Source organism: Siniperca chuatsi, linkage group LG2 (assembly GCF_020085105.1).
Source record: "Siniperca chuatsi isolate FFG_IHB_CAS linkage group LG2, ASM2008510v1, whole genome shotgun sequence".
NCBI classification, from domain to species: Eukaryota; Metazoa; Chordata; class Actinopteri; order Centrarchiformes; family Sinipercidae; genus Siniperca; species Siniperca chuatsi.
In genome coordinates, this window is record NC_058043.1 from 28439371 (window position 1) to 28457055 (window position 17685).

The following is a 17685-nucleotide window of genomic DNA, read 5'->3' on the forward strand; positions in this document are numbered from 1 at the left end:
ACAGTAGGCCCACACTTCCCTGCCTGTTGTCTTTGTGTGAGAAAGAAGCAGATGGTGCCAGCTCAAGAGCCTACTGTAGTGAACTTTGAATGGTTGCGCTTGGACCCCACCACGTTACTAAACAACGCACCCACAAGTGTGGAGAATGCTCTAGGAAACTACTTGTTGTTGTGGTACTTTTTTCCTTGAAATTTTACTCATATGATCCTTACAGCGTGGGATTATATTTTGGTATTTTTTATTCACTGTTCGCCATAGAGAATTTTCTTGATAAGAAACTTAGAAAAATGCCAGTTAAAGTTACATTCTTAACAACATACAAACAACCTATCACATCCTATCACTCAGAAATGAAGCTATTTCCAACCAATTAAATGGCATTTTTTTAGGAACTGACAGCCCACTTCCCCAAATAAACACAGCGTGGTTGGTTTAGTCAGCTAAACACACCACATACTATTGTTCCGGTATCAAAAATCTGACACGGGAGAGAGATGAGATTAGAGTTGTCCTATAGCTTAAATATAGTTTGTTTGATCTTGTAAATATTTAAATAGTTCGTTTGATCTTCTCCCGCCCTGTGTAGATTTTTCAAAAACTTCTTTACAAATATACAATGTCCCTGTAGTGAGTTTGTGATTATTTTGCTAATAATTTCTCTACCTTATCTCTCCATTGCTGCAACCAACAACCCCTATGCTTTATGCAAATCAATGCGATGGAATGCGATGCAAATCAATGCCCTTAAAATTACTATAAAATAGTTTATCGCAATTATTGCTGTGACAATATATCGTCCAACAAAAGTAGTTATCGTGACAGGCCTAACAATGTGCTTTCACCTCTAATGGACACATCAAACGTTTCTGCTGTTTTAATGGCAAATGACATGGTGCCGATAGATACTGTAGAAAATGAGGGATTTTAACTGATGCAAAACTCTCCCAAGATACAAGCTTCCTGGCTGTAAACATATCACACTGTGGGTTTCAGACTGACAAGATTAAGAAAATATTTAAGCTCAACATAAATAGCGATTGAATTTATGTCATGATGTACTGTGTGGATATTTTTAAAACTTTGCATGTAGCTCCTGAACTCCTGAAACTCCTGAATACTGGCTGGGTGAATTAATGATGATGGGAAGAATTAGGTTGCAATGTCTTTGTATGAAATTGGTCTATATTAAAGTGATTTGGTCTTGTTGACAAGGAGAAAGTTTGTCAGAGTGTGCTCTACATCTGTCACTCAGAGAGAGCTTTAAAGTACAGAGGCAGATTTCACTTGGCCCACATCTCTTCATTTCCCTGTCCGTACCCCCTCCACCGCGGAGCTTCTCTCCCCTCTGAGCCTTGGCTAAGTAAGGTTAGGGTTCATATTGGCCTTCCCACAGTGAGCAGCTTTTAACCTCCTGCCAGCTTCATCAATCTCAGGCTGGTGTGATCGCTGCTGAAAGGGGCGGGGATTAAGAACAGCCTGCGGTCTGTAAATCAGACGAGCTTGAGGGGGCCCCTCTCATGTGCACCATATAGGTCCAATAGGCACCATACCCTATAACTTCAGTGTAGACATCAACCCTCCCAGCAATTAAGCCCTAAGAGCGGACCTCCCTCAACCAGATGGTCAAGCTGGTTCTCAATAAATGTTTAACGAGGGGAGAACAAATTAAATCAGAAGGCAAATGATCAAGCACAGTTTGAACAAAGTGTAATCCATCTAAGGTGGTGTTAGTAAAGGATTTTGGCCAGCACAATAGGACGATGGGAATACATTGTCTTGTGGGGATTGTAACCCCCCTCCCTTTCCTCTTAACCAGGCCAATCAACCTACCAACAAAGCACAAGCCAATTAGCACAAATCCCTTACCTTTTGATTTTAATCTGTGTTTTGCAACATAAATCAGCATGTCTGGGAAAGACTGAAACAAAGGATCCTAAGGCATTTTTGCTGGATGACTTATAACTCTTAAACACCAGTCTTCAGTTGGATATAAAATCAATAGGCCTGAATTGGGATTGAGTGGGGTGGATGTATAGCACACTCTTGAACCATGTTACTGATGCTGTAGGTGGGTGGGGCAGGGGTCACAAGTTGGTTCAGAAAGGCCAGTATTGAGTCACAGGCAGAGTTAATACCATTACCATGTGACATGGTTGAAAAGATCAAAGTGCACGTTCATCTGAAAACAGACCGTGCCGAATGAATGAAATGGACTCTTTTGTTCCCTGATCGGTTATTCAATTACATCACTTGAACAAGAGTTTGACCTAAGTGTTTCCTATAGAATTTGTTAAGGCAGCAAGAAGATTACAAAAGAGCCAGAGTTGGATTCAAGCAAGATTGTGAAAAGTGAGCTATTTTCTAGACATTGCACAGCTGGTTGAGCATTCACTAGTTACTGTACACCTCATGTCTTGGTTACTACTGCCTAACAACACACACACACCTCCTTTGACATCAATTGGATGCCCTATCAACACTGATGCAGTAATTGCAATTACTGGAGCTCATTGCTTGTTAAACCAGTTCTGTTTTACATAAACACCAGCAAACTCCCAGTAGATCAATGGCCTTATGATTTCACATTTCTCTAAAACTCTAATGTTTTGCTGTTATTTTTGATTTTGTTATGGCGTGTGTTAGTTGTTCAGCTAATTACTCCAGCATGACCTACCGAGTTGGGTGACAGCCAACACGAGAAAGACTAATGAACTGATCCCCCAGAGGGTTTACAGAGCACTGCTACAGACACTAAAATTCCAATACATCGCTCTTTTCCTTCCTCCTTCTGCACTCTGGACTGATGTGCTCATTATGGTCCAGACTCTGGTCTGTTAGCTGGAAAATGATCCAGTGCCCTGTACTCTGCAGCCTGTTACTGTGTGAGTGCAGACAGCTTACTCTCTCTGACTGTTAACTATGTCTGCTATTCATGCCTAACACCCCTCAGGCAGCAATATTTGCTGCAATAATAGATAAACGTGTAGCTGCATTGTTAATCTCTTTGCGTCATTGTTATCAGAAACATGCAGGCACAGATTAAAACAGCACAGTGATTAAATCGGCTAAATAGTATAACTTTGATGATAATTTTGATTTCAATCTTGGCTTAGTTTTGGAATAAATGCCTTTTCTTCCAGTAATTCTGAACATCTGCCATGCATTAATAAATCTGCAGGCTTATTTCCATTGTCACATGCAAAATACACTTTCTGCTACACACTTCCACAGACATCAAACTATAAAACAATTTGAATCCCAGGGGGAGGGGATGATAGGAGGCTTTAATGTGAATATTTCTCTGTCACACCAAAATTTGAACTAGCTATCAACTCTGTTGATGCAAATGAAAAAGTGCAGTGTGCCTGGTTATGCCTGGCTGAGCAGAGAGTAGTCGGCCTCCCAGTCACGGGGGATTTGTTGTGTTTGGGGTTTGCCTTTCTGTCTGCCAGCGCGTGGGTGGATTCACGGGGCCTTCTCTGTCTGTGCTGCTTTCACAGGTACTGCATCTTCAGCGCGGCAGAGAAATGAACTGAGGACGCAGGAGAGAGCACTCGTTTCTTGAGGACGTCCAAGATTTACCGTGAAGCCATGAGGTTGCAGAGGAGCCTAGGATTAGTCGCCGTGCTATGCTTGATCACCTGTATTTGTGCCTTTTATATGACTACAGCCCTTGACATCCCCCTGGAGGGTGAGTGCTGATTTGTACTATGCAGGAGGGTACACAGTTGTTTCAATGTTGCTGCTGTCAGCATTTCTCATAACGACTACTTTCCCAACTAAGTCCCTATTAAAACAAGAATGACACCATTTTGTTGAATATCCAGAGAAACAGGGACATTGTTTCTGAAAAGACAACTTTACTGTATAGGTTTTAAATGGAAATTTTCAATGCTGTAAGCACCACAAACAAAATTAACTTCCATTATGTTACGGTGGAGGCATCAATCTCAAAATCTGGGTAAATTAAACCAAAACTATCTGGATAGATGGAGTGATACTGTTAGAGGTATGTATGAAACAGAGTGAACCAGCCCTTTAAATCATTGCCCTTTAAAACATTGTAAACTAGTTCAACTTAAAAATGTAAGCTCCCTCCCTGCCTTCAAAATGTGTTAACTGAACTTGAATAACTTGTTCACTCAGCTCATGAGTTGTGAAAATGTTAAAACCAACTGAATTAAATTTACTGAACTTGAGAAAAACACGTTCTAGTAACTTAACACGTCTTTTAATACACGCACTTGTATGTATATACATGTATTAAAAGACACACGCCAAGTTTCCATCATGTATGTTTCCTTTAAATTACAAGATACATAAAGAAGGTTTCTGGAGAATTTTAACCCTCAAACAATGCATGCTAGGAAGCCTGCTAATATGCTGATCAGGTTTGTTTAGAAACTAAATTTGACGAGTTTAGTGAACAGAACTCAACAGTACGTTCTTTCAAATCCTCATTTCACAGTCACAAGACTCAAGTCAGAAGACCTCATGTTTAAAAGTTCTCATATTAAAATGGCTCTGAAAATGTAATTAAATTAAAATAAAGTAGTAAGTAAATTCTAAACTTGAAATAAGTAAAACCTGTGTATTTATATAAAGATTAGTTGTATCCACTGAATTGCTGTTTGATGTTTTACAGTCAATTCAACACGAATGGGCTAAATTTTGACATAATAGACACTTAACTGTACTTACTGTTCTTCAGGACAGTTGTAGATGAAGCAAGAAGACACAGCAGGGTATATAAACAAGGAGATGTTATGTATAAACAGTCTTACAATTGTTTATGCTCATCTACAGAGAACTTGTCCTTGGTTTAACTTGAAGTGCATTTATCAGAAAAAAGTGTGAATAATTTAGAGGCTAATAAATCACACCATAGAGAACTGTTACAATCATCAAGCATTCTGTGACTGGAATATATTTACAGCTATTATCTTGTTTGAATCAGATTTATTGTTTCTTTTGTGTTGGATCTGCGTGTATCCCAGTTTCCTTGGAAACGCATATCAAACCTCTCCCTCTAAATTATTCAGAAATATCTCTTAAGGGCTTGATAAAGAACACTTCAAACAGGTTTTATGAAAAGGCAAAAGCATTTTTGGGCTCACTGATGTCAGAATATCTTTTTGATTGAATCTTCTGTTTTGCATTACTCATGTGTATTTATAAGGGATTGTATAGAAATGGCTTGTGACATTAAAGGGATTATTCCCAAACTGCTGACTGTTTTTGTTTTGTTTATTTTCCCCTGGCTGCCATGGATTTTGTAGTTTTAGGTCATGTAAACAGTAAGTTCACTCTGCCATACTGTAGCTGGTATTAGTAACATCCTCGGCTCTCTTCTGTTAATCTCCTGGCTCGCTGTTGAGCACAGCAGCAGCTTTACTTACAGCCATATGTGTTGGATCTGAATCTCATGTGTCATCAGGCATGACTCCATAATACTGGTATTCTAGCTTTTAGGATTCACGGCATGTCCTCATTTTCCTTTACACTTGGTCACTCAGTACTATTAATACTCATTGTATTGTGTTTTTCCATGCTTAGCACATGTCACAACTCTGTCATCATACGATCATACGAGACCAAATGAAAGAGAGTTTTATGCCAAAATAAAACCAATCTAACAAAATGATTGATTCATTTAAATGGTAAACCAACTCTATAGACAAAATAATTAAATGTAGTTATTTTGTCAATATTTTAATATTGTTTTGGGATAGAACTCTTCATATAGAGACATTCAATAAGTAACATCATAGTGCAGTAGTTCCCAACCTGGGGGTCAAGACCCCAAAGGGCCCCAAGATGACTCTTGGTGGTCACAAGATGATTAAAGGGATAAGAAAGAAAGACATTTTTTTTGCTTTTTTCTTTTGAAATACTGCACACTTTTAATACTTCAGGCTTCTTAAAATCCTTCAAATGAAACAATCTGAGAAGTAAAAACTACTCGTGAGTTGAACTTCTCACAGGTACAGTATGTAAGGTCATATAACCTGCGATGAGGGGTCAGAAGTAGACATTGCTTTGTTTGAAGGGGTCATAAGCCACAAAGGTTGGGAACCACTGCCTTAGTATGATGTTTAATATGTGATACTTCTGAATAAAGCTCTGTATTAAGGCCTCTGTTGTGTTCTCACATTTTCATGCTTGTTCGTTTGTTGCCCAGTTGAGCAGCTGCCCACCATCACAGCACAGTCGCCCAGCTCTCTCATCGCCTTCCCTTTTGATGAAAGCTTCCCCCTGACGTGTGAAGCCAAAGGGAATCCCGAGCCAGAGTGAGTACCGAGCCTTGCTGCATCACTTCAGATGGGAGGAGGAGAGGATGGAGAGCTTGTTTGCAGCCAGACAAGACACCAGTAACAAACAACAACAACAGTTTGCCATTAACATGTGGTGCTTTGGTTTAGAACTTTGGAAAATGTGCATGTTGCAGTCTTAGCTGAAGGACCTGACATTTTAATACTGGCTTTCTTTATGTAGATTCAGATGGACGAAGAATGGCCAGGAATTCGACCCCTTTCTAGACCCCCGGCTCATGAAAGAGGAGAATTCTGGGACCTTTGTGATACCCAATAATGGGAACCTTACAGAATACCAGGGGACCTATCGCTGTTACGCCTCAAACAAACTGGGGACCGCCATATCGAAGGAGATTGAGTTCATTGTGCCCTGTGAGTAACATACATCTGTGAGTGTGTGCATGTGTGTGTGGGGTGCTCTGTTACATTGCTTTCAGAGTGATTCAGGGCCAGCAGTCCTATGTAATGACTGCACCTCTCCATTATGAGCTTTTTCATTGTATTGGACGTGGCAGAAAGTCATTGAGGCTCCCGAACACTGCACCCTTCGCAGCATCACATCTATAGCTCTGTATTGGAGAAAGCATCGAATGTGATCTAGCCTTTCCATCATTTCCTTCGCTGCATTTTTCATTTTGTTCCCAAACACAGTACATAAATTCTCAGAGAAAATCCTCTCCAACGTGGACTTAAATTTGGCTAGGCTTCAACCACTCAGCAGTGGTGACAAGCCACACACAATTGTAGTAGTAGTGATGTCTGTTTTGTTTCTGCAGGCCAAGAACTGAAAAAAAAATCCCATAGAATTCAATCAGAGCTCAGAAAGCACATGCTATGCCTACCACGAAATTCAGAAATAATATTACTGCCATCTTCTGGAGAGGAAGAGAACTGCATCATTTATTTTTTTCATTCATGTCTGGCTTCATTTACTCACTGTAGGTTCTGACTTTTTTTTTCTAGATGTTCCAAAGTTTCCTAAAGAGACACTTGAGCCTGTTGTGGTGGAGGAAGGCCAGCCTTTTACCTTAAAATGTGACCCACCTAAAGGAATACCTCCTCTGCAGATCTACTGGATGACTATCAGTAAGTGATACCTCTTATTTATGATAAATTAATATGCAGTTAAGTTCAAAATACAAATGTAAACATATTTTAACAATACAACTTTTATTCTCACCCATGAAATGCTGTATATAGGTATATTTAGAATTCTCCTCACCTCCTGAACTGATTAACCCCTTAAACCTCACTGATCTGAAGGTGGGTCGGCCATTACAAACTCATTCTGTGCAGACAAACATTGTTCAGACCCACATAACTTAATTTTAAATTCAGTTGAAGATCCCAAAGTTCCCACAGGTACTAAATATATCAGGCTGAATTCTGTGGAAATGTGTATAACGTGAAGTCTTGGTTTTGAATATTTCACTCTTAAACATCATATAGCTTCAATGAAGAGCTGGAACAAGCTGAAACAAAATATACTGTATATGTGCGGAATACCGTTTTTTCCAAATGTAAAGCCACCTAATGGCAGTGATGGAAGAAGTATTCAAATCCTTTACTTAAGTAAAAGTATTATACAACAATGTACTCCATTACAAGTAAAAGTCCTTCATTCAAAAACATACTTAAGTAAAAGTGTGGATGTATTATCAGCAAAATGTACTTAAAGTATCAAAGTAAACATACCCTTTCTGCAGAAAACTGTCCCCTATGACTGATATGTATTATATGTGACATTATTAGATCTATACTGATGCAACGATGTTATAGCAGGTTGAGATGGAGCCAGTTTGAACAACTTTATATACACAAAGGTAATTTAGTCCAACGATTTTCAACCTTGTGACCCCCTCCAAATGGTCACAAGATTAATGTGAGGGGTCGTGAGATCATTAAGGTACGAAAGAAGAAAAAGCTAAATTCTGCTACACAAATTCATATATTTGTTTGAACAAATTGACTGTTTTATGAACAGTCACAAGCCATAAAGATTGGGAAAGGTTTAATATATAAAAATGCATTGTATTTTATAAACTTAGCTATTAATATAACTATTCGTATGTAAAATCTTAATCTGAAAAGTAACTGGTACCTATAGTTGTCAGATAAATGTAGTGGAGTAAAAATTACTTGAAAATTGTACTATAGTACTTGTGTAAATGTACTTAGTAGTTGTAGTTACATTCTACCACTGTTTAATTGGGAAAAAAAACTTTATGTTAAGGTGTTAAAAAAGAGGTCAGTTATGTCAGACTTTCTCATGGCTCAGAAATGTTTGGTTTTAAGACAAATTACCAAAAACAGAGGCTATGATCTATATGCTCTTTCTGTGCTCAGATCTTCAGCACATAGAACAGGATGAGAGGGTGTCTATGGGCTTGAACGGAGACCTTTACTTCTCTCACGCGGTGGAGAGGGACAGCAGGAGAGACTACTGCTGTTTCGCTGCCTTCCCAAGAATAAGAACCATCGTTCAGAAGACCGCCATGTCTGTCATTGTCAAGACAAGTAGGTGTCACTCCAGCTTTCTTTGTCTTCACTTACGTGCTGTTGTCCTTCTTCAAATCAGCATGGTGTAAATTTTGATTTGTTTTCAGAACATGTTGATCATTTCCAACATGTTCATTGATGTCCATATTCATAGCTGCACTTCAAAAGCCATCCAAGTGTCATGCTGTCTTGTTTATGTGCATCTCCTTGGTTTTGTGTTGTGATTTTGATCTTGGTGATGTTTGTCACGTTTTCATACTGTTCTCATGTTCATTTTTTTTTTTGTTTCAACCACCTCCATTTCAGAAAAAAGTGACATGAGTCCTGAAACCGGTAAGTTTTAAGTTTTTAGAGTAAAACACAATTGTGCTGTGCATCATCTATAAACAGCTGTGGGTACAAGGCAGACGTGTGAATATAAATGTATAAAATATATAAGTGCAGCCTTTGGGAAACTGCATTACATGTCTGATTTCTATTATGTTGTCTAATTCTCTGCTATACTTCCTTAGCTAATGCAATCCCTGAGAGAAGACCCTCTCTTCTGACGCCCTCTGGTGACAGATCAGAGACACAGCTGGTCAAAGGAGAGGACTTGAAATTGGAGTGTATTGCTGAGGGATTGTAAGTAATACTGCCTGAGTTTCTTATACATTTTAGGATTTTGACTATTTTTAAAACTGACGTGAATGTAAAGCTAATTTGCTTTCAACTTTGTAGATTTTAGATTTACTCTATTCATAAAAAAAAACATTTTCTGTCATTTATAGTCAATAACGTCCTTTTTTAGACTCACTCTTTGTCCCCTTTCCGATAGTCCAACTCCACAGGTTGAGTGGGTGAAGATTGGTCATCGACTTCCCATTAAAGCAAAACTGGAGAATCATGGGAAATTGCTGATTGTTCCGAGAGTTGAACAGGAAGACAGTGGGAAGTACATGTGCAAGGCAAAGAACGCGCTTGGAGAAACTGTACATTACTTCACAGTGACAGTAGAAGGTAACTACAGCGTGCTGTGACGTTACAGTGGTGTTATCACATCTAACTTATTTGAGATCATTTAATAGTTGTCATTTGAATAATAGACTGATCCTTCACTTTTTTTTAAAGAAACATATAGAGCAGAATTAGTAGCTCTAATAAAATGGTATTTGACTATCCTTTAAAAGGAGCAAGATTCAGTTCAGTGGTGAAAGAAGTACTCAGATCCTTTACTTCAGTAAAATTACAAATACAACAATGTAAGTATTGTCAGCTAAATGTACAATTTAAAGTACTCATCCTGCATAAAATGTGAGTGATATATAAGAAAGAAGAAAAAAAACATTTTGATACACAAATTTGTATTCATATTTTGGACTTTCCTTTATTTGCTTTTGTATGAAATACTGGATAATTTGGGCCTCAAAAAGTTATTTAATCATTAACAATGTGTTGCATTTTATAAGCTTATCCAAGGTGTTGTATGTAAAATCTTAATTTCTAGTAACTAAATATAGTACAATATTTCCTTTTGGAATGTAATGGAAGTACACAATGTCCTTAAATACAGTACTTGAGTAAATGTACTTTCTATTTATTTTAAACTTTAAATGCACTTCACTTTCCACCACTAATTAAGTTTAGAACACATTGTATGTGTACTGTAGCTGTTAAATAGGATGTTCTGTCAATAAATAGAAAGGACCATAGTTATATGCACATCACTACAGATGCAAAGCTATTATAAATCATCATTTGATGAAACATAGTGCCTAATACACACCTCCAGTACCTGATGATGATGCAGCTAGGAGTGAAACATTGTCTCCTGAGTAAACTTGGAGTCATTGTGCAGGTGTTTAGTTTTCTTATCAGATATCTACATATATATACATGCATGTGAATAATCACAATGTTATACAAATGTATAATATATATATAATAATGCCTATTATATGCCAACAATGATTCTGGTGAGACAGTAGGCTAGTGTCTCTTGTACCTCAATGTCTGTCTGTCATGGGTAGACCTGTAAATGTAGCATTTATTGTAGCAGGACTCTTGTCTTGAATACACATATATTGCATAGCTGTGATTGTGTCCACTCTCTGTAAATATTTAGCGTCTTTCTTATAATGACACTCATCAGTTTGATAATACCATGCTGACTGTGTCTTCGCAGAGCCTCCAGAGTGGGTCTCTGAGCCTGAGAGTCAGCTCAGTATGATCGGCTCAGACGTGCTCATCAGGTGCTCTGCCAGTGGGACTCCTCAGCCGACTATAACATGGAGGGTGAACGGGGTACCTCTGCGGGGTCAGTCCGAAAAGTCCACTTCGCTATTTGAAACCTTTCTCCTGAGGGCTAGTCCTGATGACTGGGCTATTTTAAATTAACACAAAGGCTAAATGTTGTTTTGCCTTGCTTGTCTTTTTGTAATACAACATATTACATAACTTATAACATGGGGAGAGTGCGTTTAAAAGTGGGTGGGAGAGATAGCCCTAGCTTGTTGGACTAGGGGTATTATTCTTCAGCTGTGAGAGGTCCTGGGTTCAAATTCTAGAGGAGGGCTGTTAGTGTGAATTCTCCTACTAGTGATCAATAAAGTCTTATCTGAAAGTAGATTTTGATGTAAAATTATGAAGAGAAAAATACTTTTAGCATATTTTATTAAAGAGGAACTCTTTGTTTACAGGTCTTGAAGAATACTACTGCTACTATTTGAAACAAGTTGTACAAAACCTTTCGTGGCTCCCGAGGGAGTCAGCGTCGGTTAGGGCAAAGTTTGAAAAATAATAAATAAATATAATAAATAAAATAAAAAAAAATAGGCATCAGATTTTGAGGAAGAATGCATGGAATACAATTAACTTTATCTCTTGTTCTGCTGCATCGACTTTGATCCTTTTTTATTAAAACTATCCATCGTGAGTCCGACAATGTTATAGTATTACAATGCTAAATCGGTGGAGTACTCTTTTAAACATAAAACACGATATGGAGTATTAGCTTCAGCAACAAGCTTGAAAAGATTCAGTTCTCTGTGATTAAGACTGTGAGAGGGGATAAAATACAGTTTACAGTTTAGATATTTAGCAGACAACCTGCAACTGCAACATTCAGTAAGTGCACTGTAGATGGACTGTTCTTCACTATTGACAGGCTAAATAATCAGACAGTTTAGATTGTTGTGAAAACATCATTCAACAAGTTATTAAATGAACTATAATAGAGTAACAACCCCAGCAGCTGCCTTTATTGTGTGTGTTTTGGGGAATATCTCTCTGTCTCTCCCCACTCTCTCTTTCTCTCTCAACCCAACCGGTTGTGGCAGATGGCCGCCCACCCAGAGCCTGTTTCTGCTCGAGGTTTCTGCCTGTTAAAAGGGAGTTTTTCCTTGCCACTGTCGCCAAGTCCTTGCTCATGGTGGGAATTGTTGGGTCTCTGTAAATAATATTATAAAGAGTACGGTCTAGACATAGTCTGCTCTATATGAAAAGTGCCCTGAGATAACTTCTGTTATGATTTGGTGATATATAAAAAAAATTGAATTGAATTGAATATGCAAGATACAAACTCTCAGGGGAAAATTGAACAGTCAGGACAATTACTCCACCATGTGCGTGTCAGGAGGGCGAAGAGTCAGTACGGGGCAGAGAGATGGCCAGACTGACGCAGGCAAGGGAGTGGCAGTTGACCAGCAGTTGCCAAGTGTGGGGTTGAATGATCTGAAGATGACTGAACCACTGGTAGCCAGTGAAGTATAGATAAGAAGAGGGGAATTTAAACTGAGATTTTGAGTTCAGTTACCCTTAACTATTACCTGTCTTTAATCTACATACAGTGTTGCAACATGAATGGTGATGATCTAAAACTTTTGTGTTTGCTGAATGCATCTTTGTTCTATTACAGAGGCCCCTGCAGCCAACAGGAAGGTGTTAGATGATACCATAGTTTTACATAATGCCAAAGCCTCTGACAGTGCAGTCTATCAGTGTGAGGCCTCCAACAGACATGGAACCCTTCTGTCCAATGCAAACATCATGATTATGAGTAAGTACGACAGCTTTTAGTTCCGTGAGCCACTGTTTTCATCAGTTTAGTTTCCCCTTGTTTTTATCAAGCACATGACACAACACAATCTAAATATTTTTTTATAAAAAGTGTTTGTGACTAAGTGTCAGACCTTGCAGTGAGTCATTGGGAGACTGCCGACTGATATGTCAAGCTAGAGAGCTGGTGCTGATGTTGGCATATGCCCATAAAGCAGTTAGAAGCCCAGGGAAGGAGGGCTGTCGACAAGCTGTACTCCTTCATTCTGGCTAGTGGTTCTCCCTGTGGAGCAACAAGCCCAGTTCCCTGCCATTTATATGCTAACAAGTTCCCCCGCAATTCCATACTGATTTCAGGGCCATAAGACAAACATGTGCTGGTTTACAAGTGCAGATAAAAAAACGAAAAGACAGAATGTTGTGGGGAGTTTGTTCTCGGTGACACAGGAGTTAATAAAGCTGGACAGTCTCTGAATGCTAAGTCCCAGCTGCTGCCTTTGTAAACAATTAGGAGAGACAGACCATTTTAATGGGAGGCTTTGGCTACAACTGATAAGGTACATGCGCTCGGCTAACTCATTATTCCATTGTTTTCTTCTTTGATTTCATTTTCACATTGACACATGTCTGACAACCTGACAGCTGAAGAATTTTTTGACACAAAGGAGCCTACAATTAATGCATAGGGAAGGCAACAGTGTTGTCGCCTCATTTCACCAGCCCTGCCTCATTCCTTCCTGTTTTGTCTGTTTTTTAAATCTGCTAAACTCCAAACCTGATCTTACTCAGTGTTGTATTTACTGCCTTAAAGTCCTGAAAGTACAGTAGTTAAGGGCCACACCTAAGTTCCTCCATGGTGGAATATCCAAAATAGGGCATCCTGATTTTCTATCAGCTGTAGATTGATGATTAGATTCTGCTGCATGGTCTTTACAGATCTGCCCCCCATGATTTTGACCAAGGAGGGGGAGGATTACTCTGCTGTGGAGGGGAAGGGAGTGATGATGCACTGCAAGGTCTTCAGCTCTCCTCCTTCTACTATCACTTGGTAAGTGTGCAGTTTGCTCTTGTCTCCCATACACCAGCAGAGAGCAGTACGTCTCAACTGGTTGATAGATAGAGTCCTGTATGCAGTGTGTTTCTTTATGAGTGACCTGCTGTTTCTTTAAAACACGCCAAAGTAACCCTGTCAATCTAATCAGCAACTTTTATGTCTTCTTTGCTGCCACAGTGCAGTATTTATCCTTTTAAACTGCTGCGGTGTCCATGTTTAATTTGGCCTGAGAGAACTTTGAGACTTTATTCTGTGTTTGTTCTGAATGTTTTCCAGGAGCAAAGACGACTCCTCTGAGTCTGTGGAGGGACTGAGGTTTACCGTTCATGACAATGGGTCGATGGAGATCTACAGCGTAGAGAAAGACGACATTGGGCAGTACACATGTTTAGCTAAAAACACAGAGGGATCATCTGCCATCGATGCCATGCTCTATGTGAAAGGTAAAAAGTTTTACCTGTAAAAGTGTTTGCAGTGGCTCCCAGTCCTTGAAATGTAATTAATACGGTTGTGTCTATGGAAGATCCCACTACAATAGTTGTAGCCCCGGAGGACATGCAGATCTTAATAGGTACCACGGCACAGCTCTCATGCCTCGCAGAGTACGACAAGTCCTTCAGCAACGACTTTGAGCTCCTGTGGGAAAAAGATGATATGGAGATAGCCCTCAACTACACTGAGAATTCAAGGTAGCATACTGAATGAAATGTTTTTTACAGCATTGCAGACTTTATCCCAGCTGGAAAGTCATTTTACGTTTCAGTTTTGTCAATCAATATTGTGTCTCCATCTTCCTGTCAACAGATACTTTATGGAGGATGGTATTCTTCAGATTATCAATGTAAGCCATAGGGACCAGGGTGTGTACACATGTGTGGCACGAACTCCAGTGGACCAACACACGGCCTCAGCGCTGCTCATGGTGTTAGGTGAGCTAACATATTAACAATATTTCTTCGCCAGGCCAAAGGATCAGAGACCCCTACTGCTGCATTAATATATGACACATTTATGAACGGATCAGTATGTCAGGAGGCCAAAGCAGAGCATTAACATGCAGATCGTGGCTTTGTTAGTGCAGTGCTGTGTCTGACAATCACCCTTGTTGACATCTTAAAGTCAAAAAGAAAGAGTGGTGGCCTATGCAGCGATGCAGCTCATTCCACATCCTCTGGGTCTCAGGATGATTTGATTGAACATTAGTTCCCTTGGTCTTTTTTGCTGCAGAGATTGATGTGCCTGTGATTTTCTAAAGCCATGTTGTTGTGATGGTTTTCAGATGTCCCTGATGCACCTGAGTACTTGGTACTGTCTGAACACAAGAGCAAAAGTGTGAAACTGAAATGGATCCCTGGGGATGATCACAACAGCTCAACCACAGGTAAAATGAGCATCTGTGTGTACAGTTCAGTTCAATCCAAATCAATTTTGTTTATATAGCACCAATTCATAACATTAGTTATCTCATTGCACTTTTCATATAGAGCAGGTCATATAGAGCAGGTCTAGACCGTACTCTACAGGTGTCAGTACATACAGTATAGTACATACTGAATCAGTGTCTCTCTCAGTGAACAATATTAATATGACATACACACTTTTTGGGCATCATTCTGTATGGAAATTATTTGTTTGATACCATCTTCTACAATATGAATCTATTATTGATTCATCCAAGCATGAATTATGATTAGTCTCCCTGAGGAATACACAAGCTCAGAGCAGGGTTTGGGGAGTTTTCTGCACAGCTGGTGGTTAGATAAGCAATCCTTTGGCACGAACCATAGCAGTGAGGGACCGCTCTGATTGTCTTTCTGCCTGTCAACAGAGTTTATTATCGAGTACGAGGAAAGCCAGTGGGAGCCGGGAAACTGGAAGGAGCTGCTCCGAGTACCTGGGAACCACAACTCGGCTGTCCTCAAACTCCATGGCCACGTCGACTATCGCTTCCGTGTCTCTGGTGTTAACACTGTGGGGAGGGGTCCTCACAGCAAGTCCACAGAGAGATACAAAACTCCCCCAACAGGTCTGAGGCATCCTCCTTTCATTGTTTATTATACTTTTTGATAAGGTCATCCAGGCCACTTGAGCTGCCAACACTGCTGCTCTGTGAACTATAAAACACTCAGACCTGCTACATAATTGATTCCATTTTTGTTGAAAATCTGCTCTCTTGTGTGCTTATTTCACTGAAGATTTCTTCCACTAACAATGTCGACAAAATCTATATTCCTTCTTTTCTACAGCCCCTGACAAGAACCCTGAAAATATCAAAATCGAAGGTCATTTGCCACATGAAATGGATATCAACTGGGGGGTAAGACATAGAGTTTGGTCTTTATTGTCCTCTTACTGCAAATGATGTAATGTTGGCAACCTTTACATACTGAATTTTTCACATTTGTTTCAGTTTTTTAAAGAGAACAGAGATGAGCTTTTATCAGTGTTTCATAGGCAATTACCAATAGGAATTTACTTAATTTATTTATTTAATAGGAAATGGCCCACTTTTGATATTTCATTCTTTAGTTCAGATCTTTAGAAAAGCCATTTTCTGGGATCACTCTGAATGATCTTCCATTGAAAGCTGCTCCTTTTCTTTGATTAGAAAAAGAAAGGAGAGCTATGACAAAGAATTTGTCTTGGCGTATACAGTAATATATTCAGCTTTATTGTAGAAAGAGAAATCTCACCTTCACTTATTATCTGGTTGCTCTGTCATGGTAACATAGCCCCTGAATACTGCATTCATGAGTTCTCCCACTGTTAATGATTTGCTTTTGTGGATAATGGTATCTCATTCTATTTCTCACCGTCCAACTTCTGTGAAGAGATAAATCTTTTCATCTATGATGTCTTAGCAAGCACTTTATCAAAGAAGAGCCATGCTGCTGGAACAGGTCAATTGTTCCATTGTTTTATTAGATAGCAGGATAAAACACCAGTGTTCCAAGCACAGTTCACTGGGCTAGCTTGTCATTTTAATCCCACGGAGGCAGTGACATTGAGCGGTGAAATACAAGAAGCGTCTTATGCAACTGTGGAAGTCTCTATGAAACCCTTCACACCATTGTTATTCCTTTTTATTTTTGGTTTCTTTTCCTTCCATTATTCAGCCCTTGTTACCCATTGAGCACAATGGTCCCGGTCTGGAGTATAAGGTGAGTTACAGGAGACAGGATGTAGAGGAGGACTGGAAGGAACACATGGTGAAGAGACACTCGTTTGTGGTGAAGAACACTCCTACCTTTGTGCCCTATGAGATCAAGATCCAAGCCAGGAACCATCAGGGCTGGGGCCCCGAGCCCAAGATAGTCACTGGCTACTCAGGAGAGGACTGTGAGTAGTGATGTTTGTTGACCTGATGTGATTTTATGTAAAGCTGCACTAGTTAATATTTTTTATATTAGCAATGGATCAAATGGCTATGAGAAATGTGAAAGGCGTCGCTCATAGTGATGAACCAGCAAAGAAATATAACTGAAGTTATTAGTTATATATATATATATATATATATATATATATATATATATATAACTTTGTCCTTCACCCCCCGCGGGTGGTCTCGTCCTTCGAGCTCGGGTCCTCTACCAGAGGCCTGGGAGCTTGAGGGTTCTGCGCAGTATCTTTGCTGTTCCCAGTACTGCGCTCTTCTGGACCGAGATGTCTGGTGTTCTTCCAGGGATCTGCTGTAGCCACTCCTCCAGTTTGGGGGTCACTGCCCCGAGTGCTCCGATGACCACGGGCACCACTGTTGCCTTCACCTTCCAGGCCTTCTCCAGC

The 17685-nt window shown here is 39.6% G+C and overlaps 1 protein-coding gene across 13 annotated transcripts in view; it reads left to right on the forward strand.

Annotated features, from left to right (window-relative positions):
* Positions 1-17685, forward strand: part of chl1b (cell adhesion molecule L1-like b) — a 69876-nt gene that overhangs the window by 34122 nt on the left and 18069 nt on the right. For 11 of the 13 annotated variants that reach the window (XM_044168494.1, XM_044168558.1, XM_044168486.1 and 8 more), the window contains 19 exons: positions 3501-3691; positions 5280-5297; positions 6182-6290; positions 6496-6686; positions 7278-7400; positions 8661-8831; positions 9120-9146; positions 9326-9437; positions 9631-9812; positions 10978-11109; positions 12709-12849; positions 13785-13896; positions 14179-14345; positions 14426-14591; positions 14707-14831; positions 15182-15283; positions 15731-15928; positions 16149-16219; positions 17019-17241. In XM_044168494.1, the coding sequence (XP_044024429.1) occupies positions 3592-3691; positions 5280-5297; positions 6182-6290; positions 6496-6686; positions 7278-7400; positions 8661-8831; positions 9120-9146; positions 9326-9437; positions 9631-9812; positions 10978-11109; positions 12709-12849; positions 13785-13896; positions 14179-14345; positions 14426-14591; positions 14707-14831; positions 15182-15283; positions 15731-15928; positions 16149-16219; positions 17019-17241 (2470 nt within the window). In that variant the 5' untranslated portion in view covers positions 3501-3591. The remainder of the gene's footprint in view (positions 1-3500; positions 3692-5279; positions 5298-6181; positions 6291-6495; positions 6687-7277; positions 7401-8660; positions 8832-9119; positions 9147-9325; positions 9438-9630; positions 9813-10977; positions 11110-12708; positions 12850-13784; positions 13897-14178; positions 14346-14425; positions 14592-14706; positions 14832-15181; positions 15284-15730; positions 15929-16148; positions 16220-17018; positions 17242-17685) is intronic. The other 2 variants (XM_044168521.1, XM_044168513.1) reach the window with 2 other exon arrangements.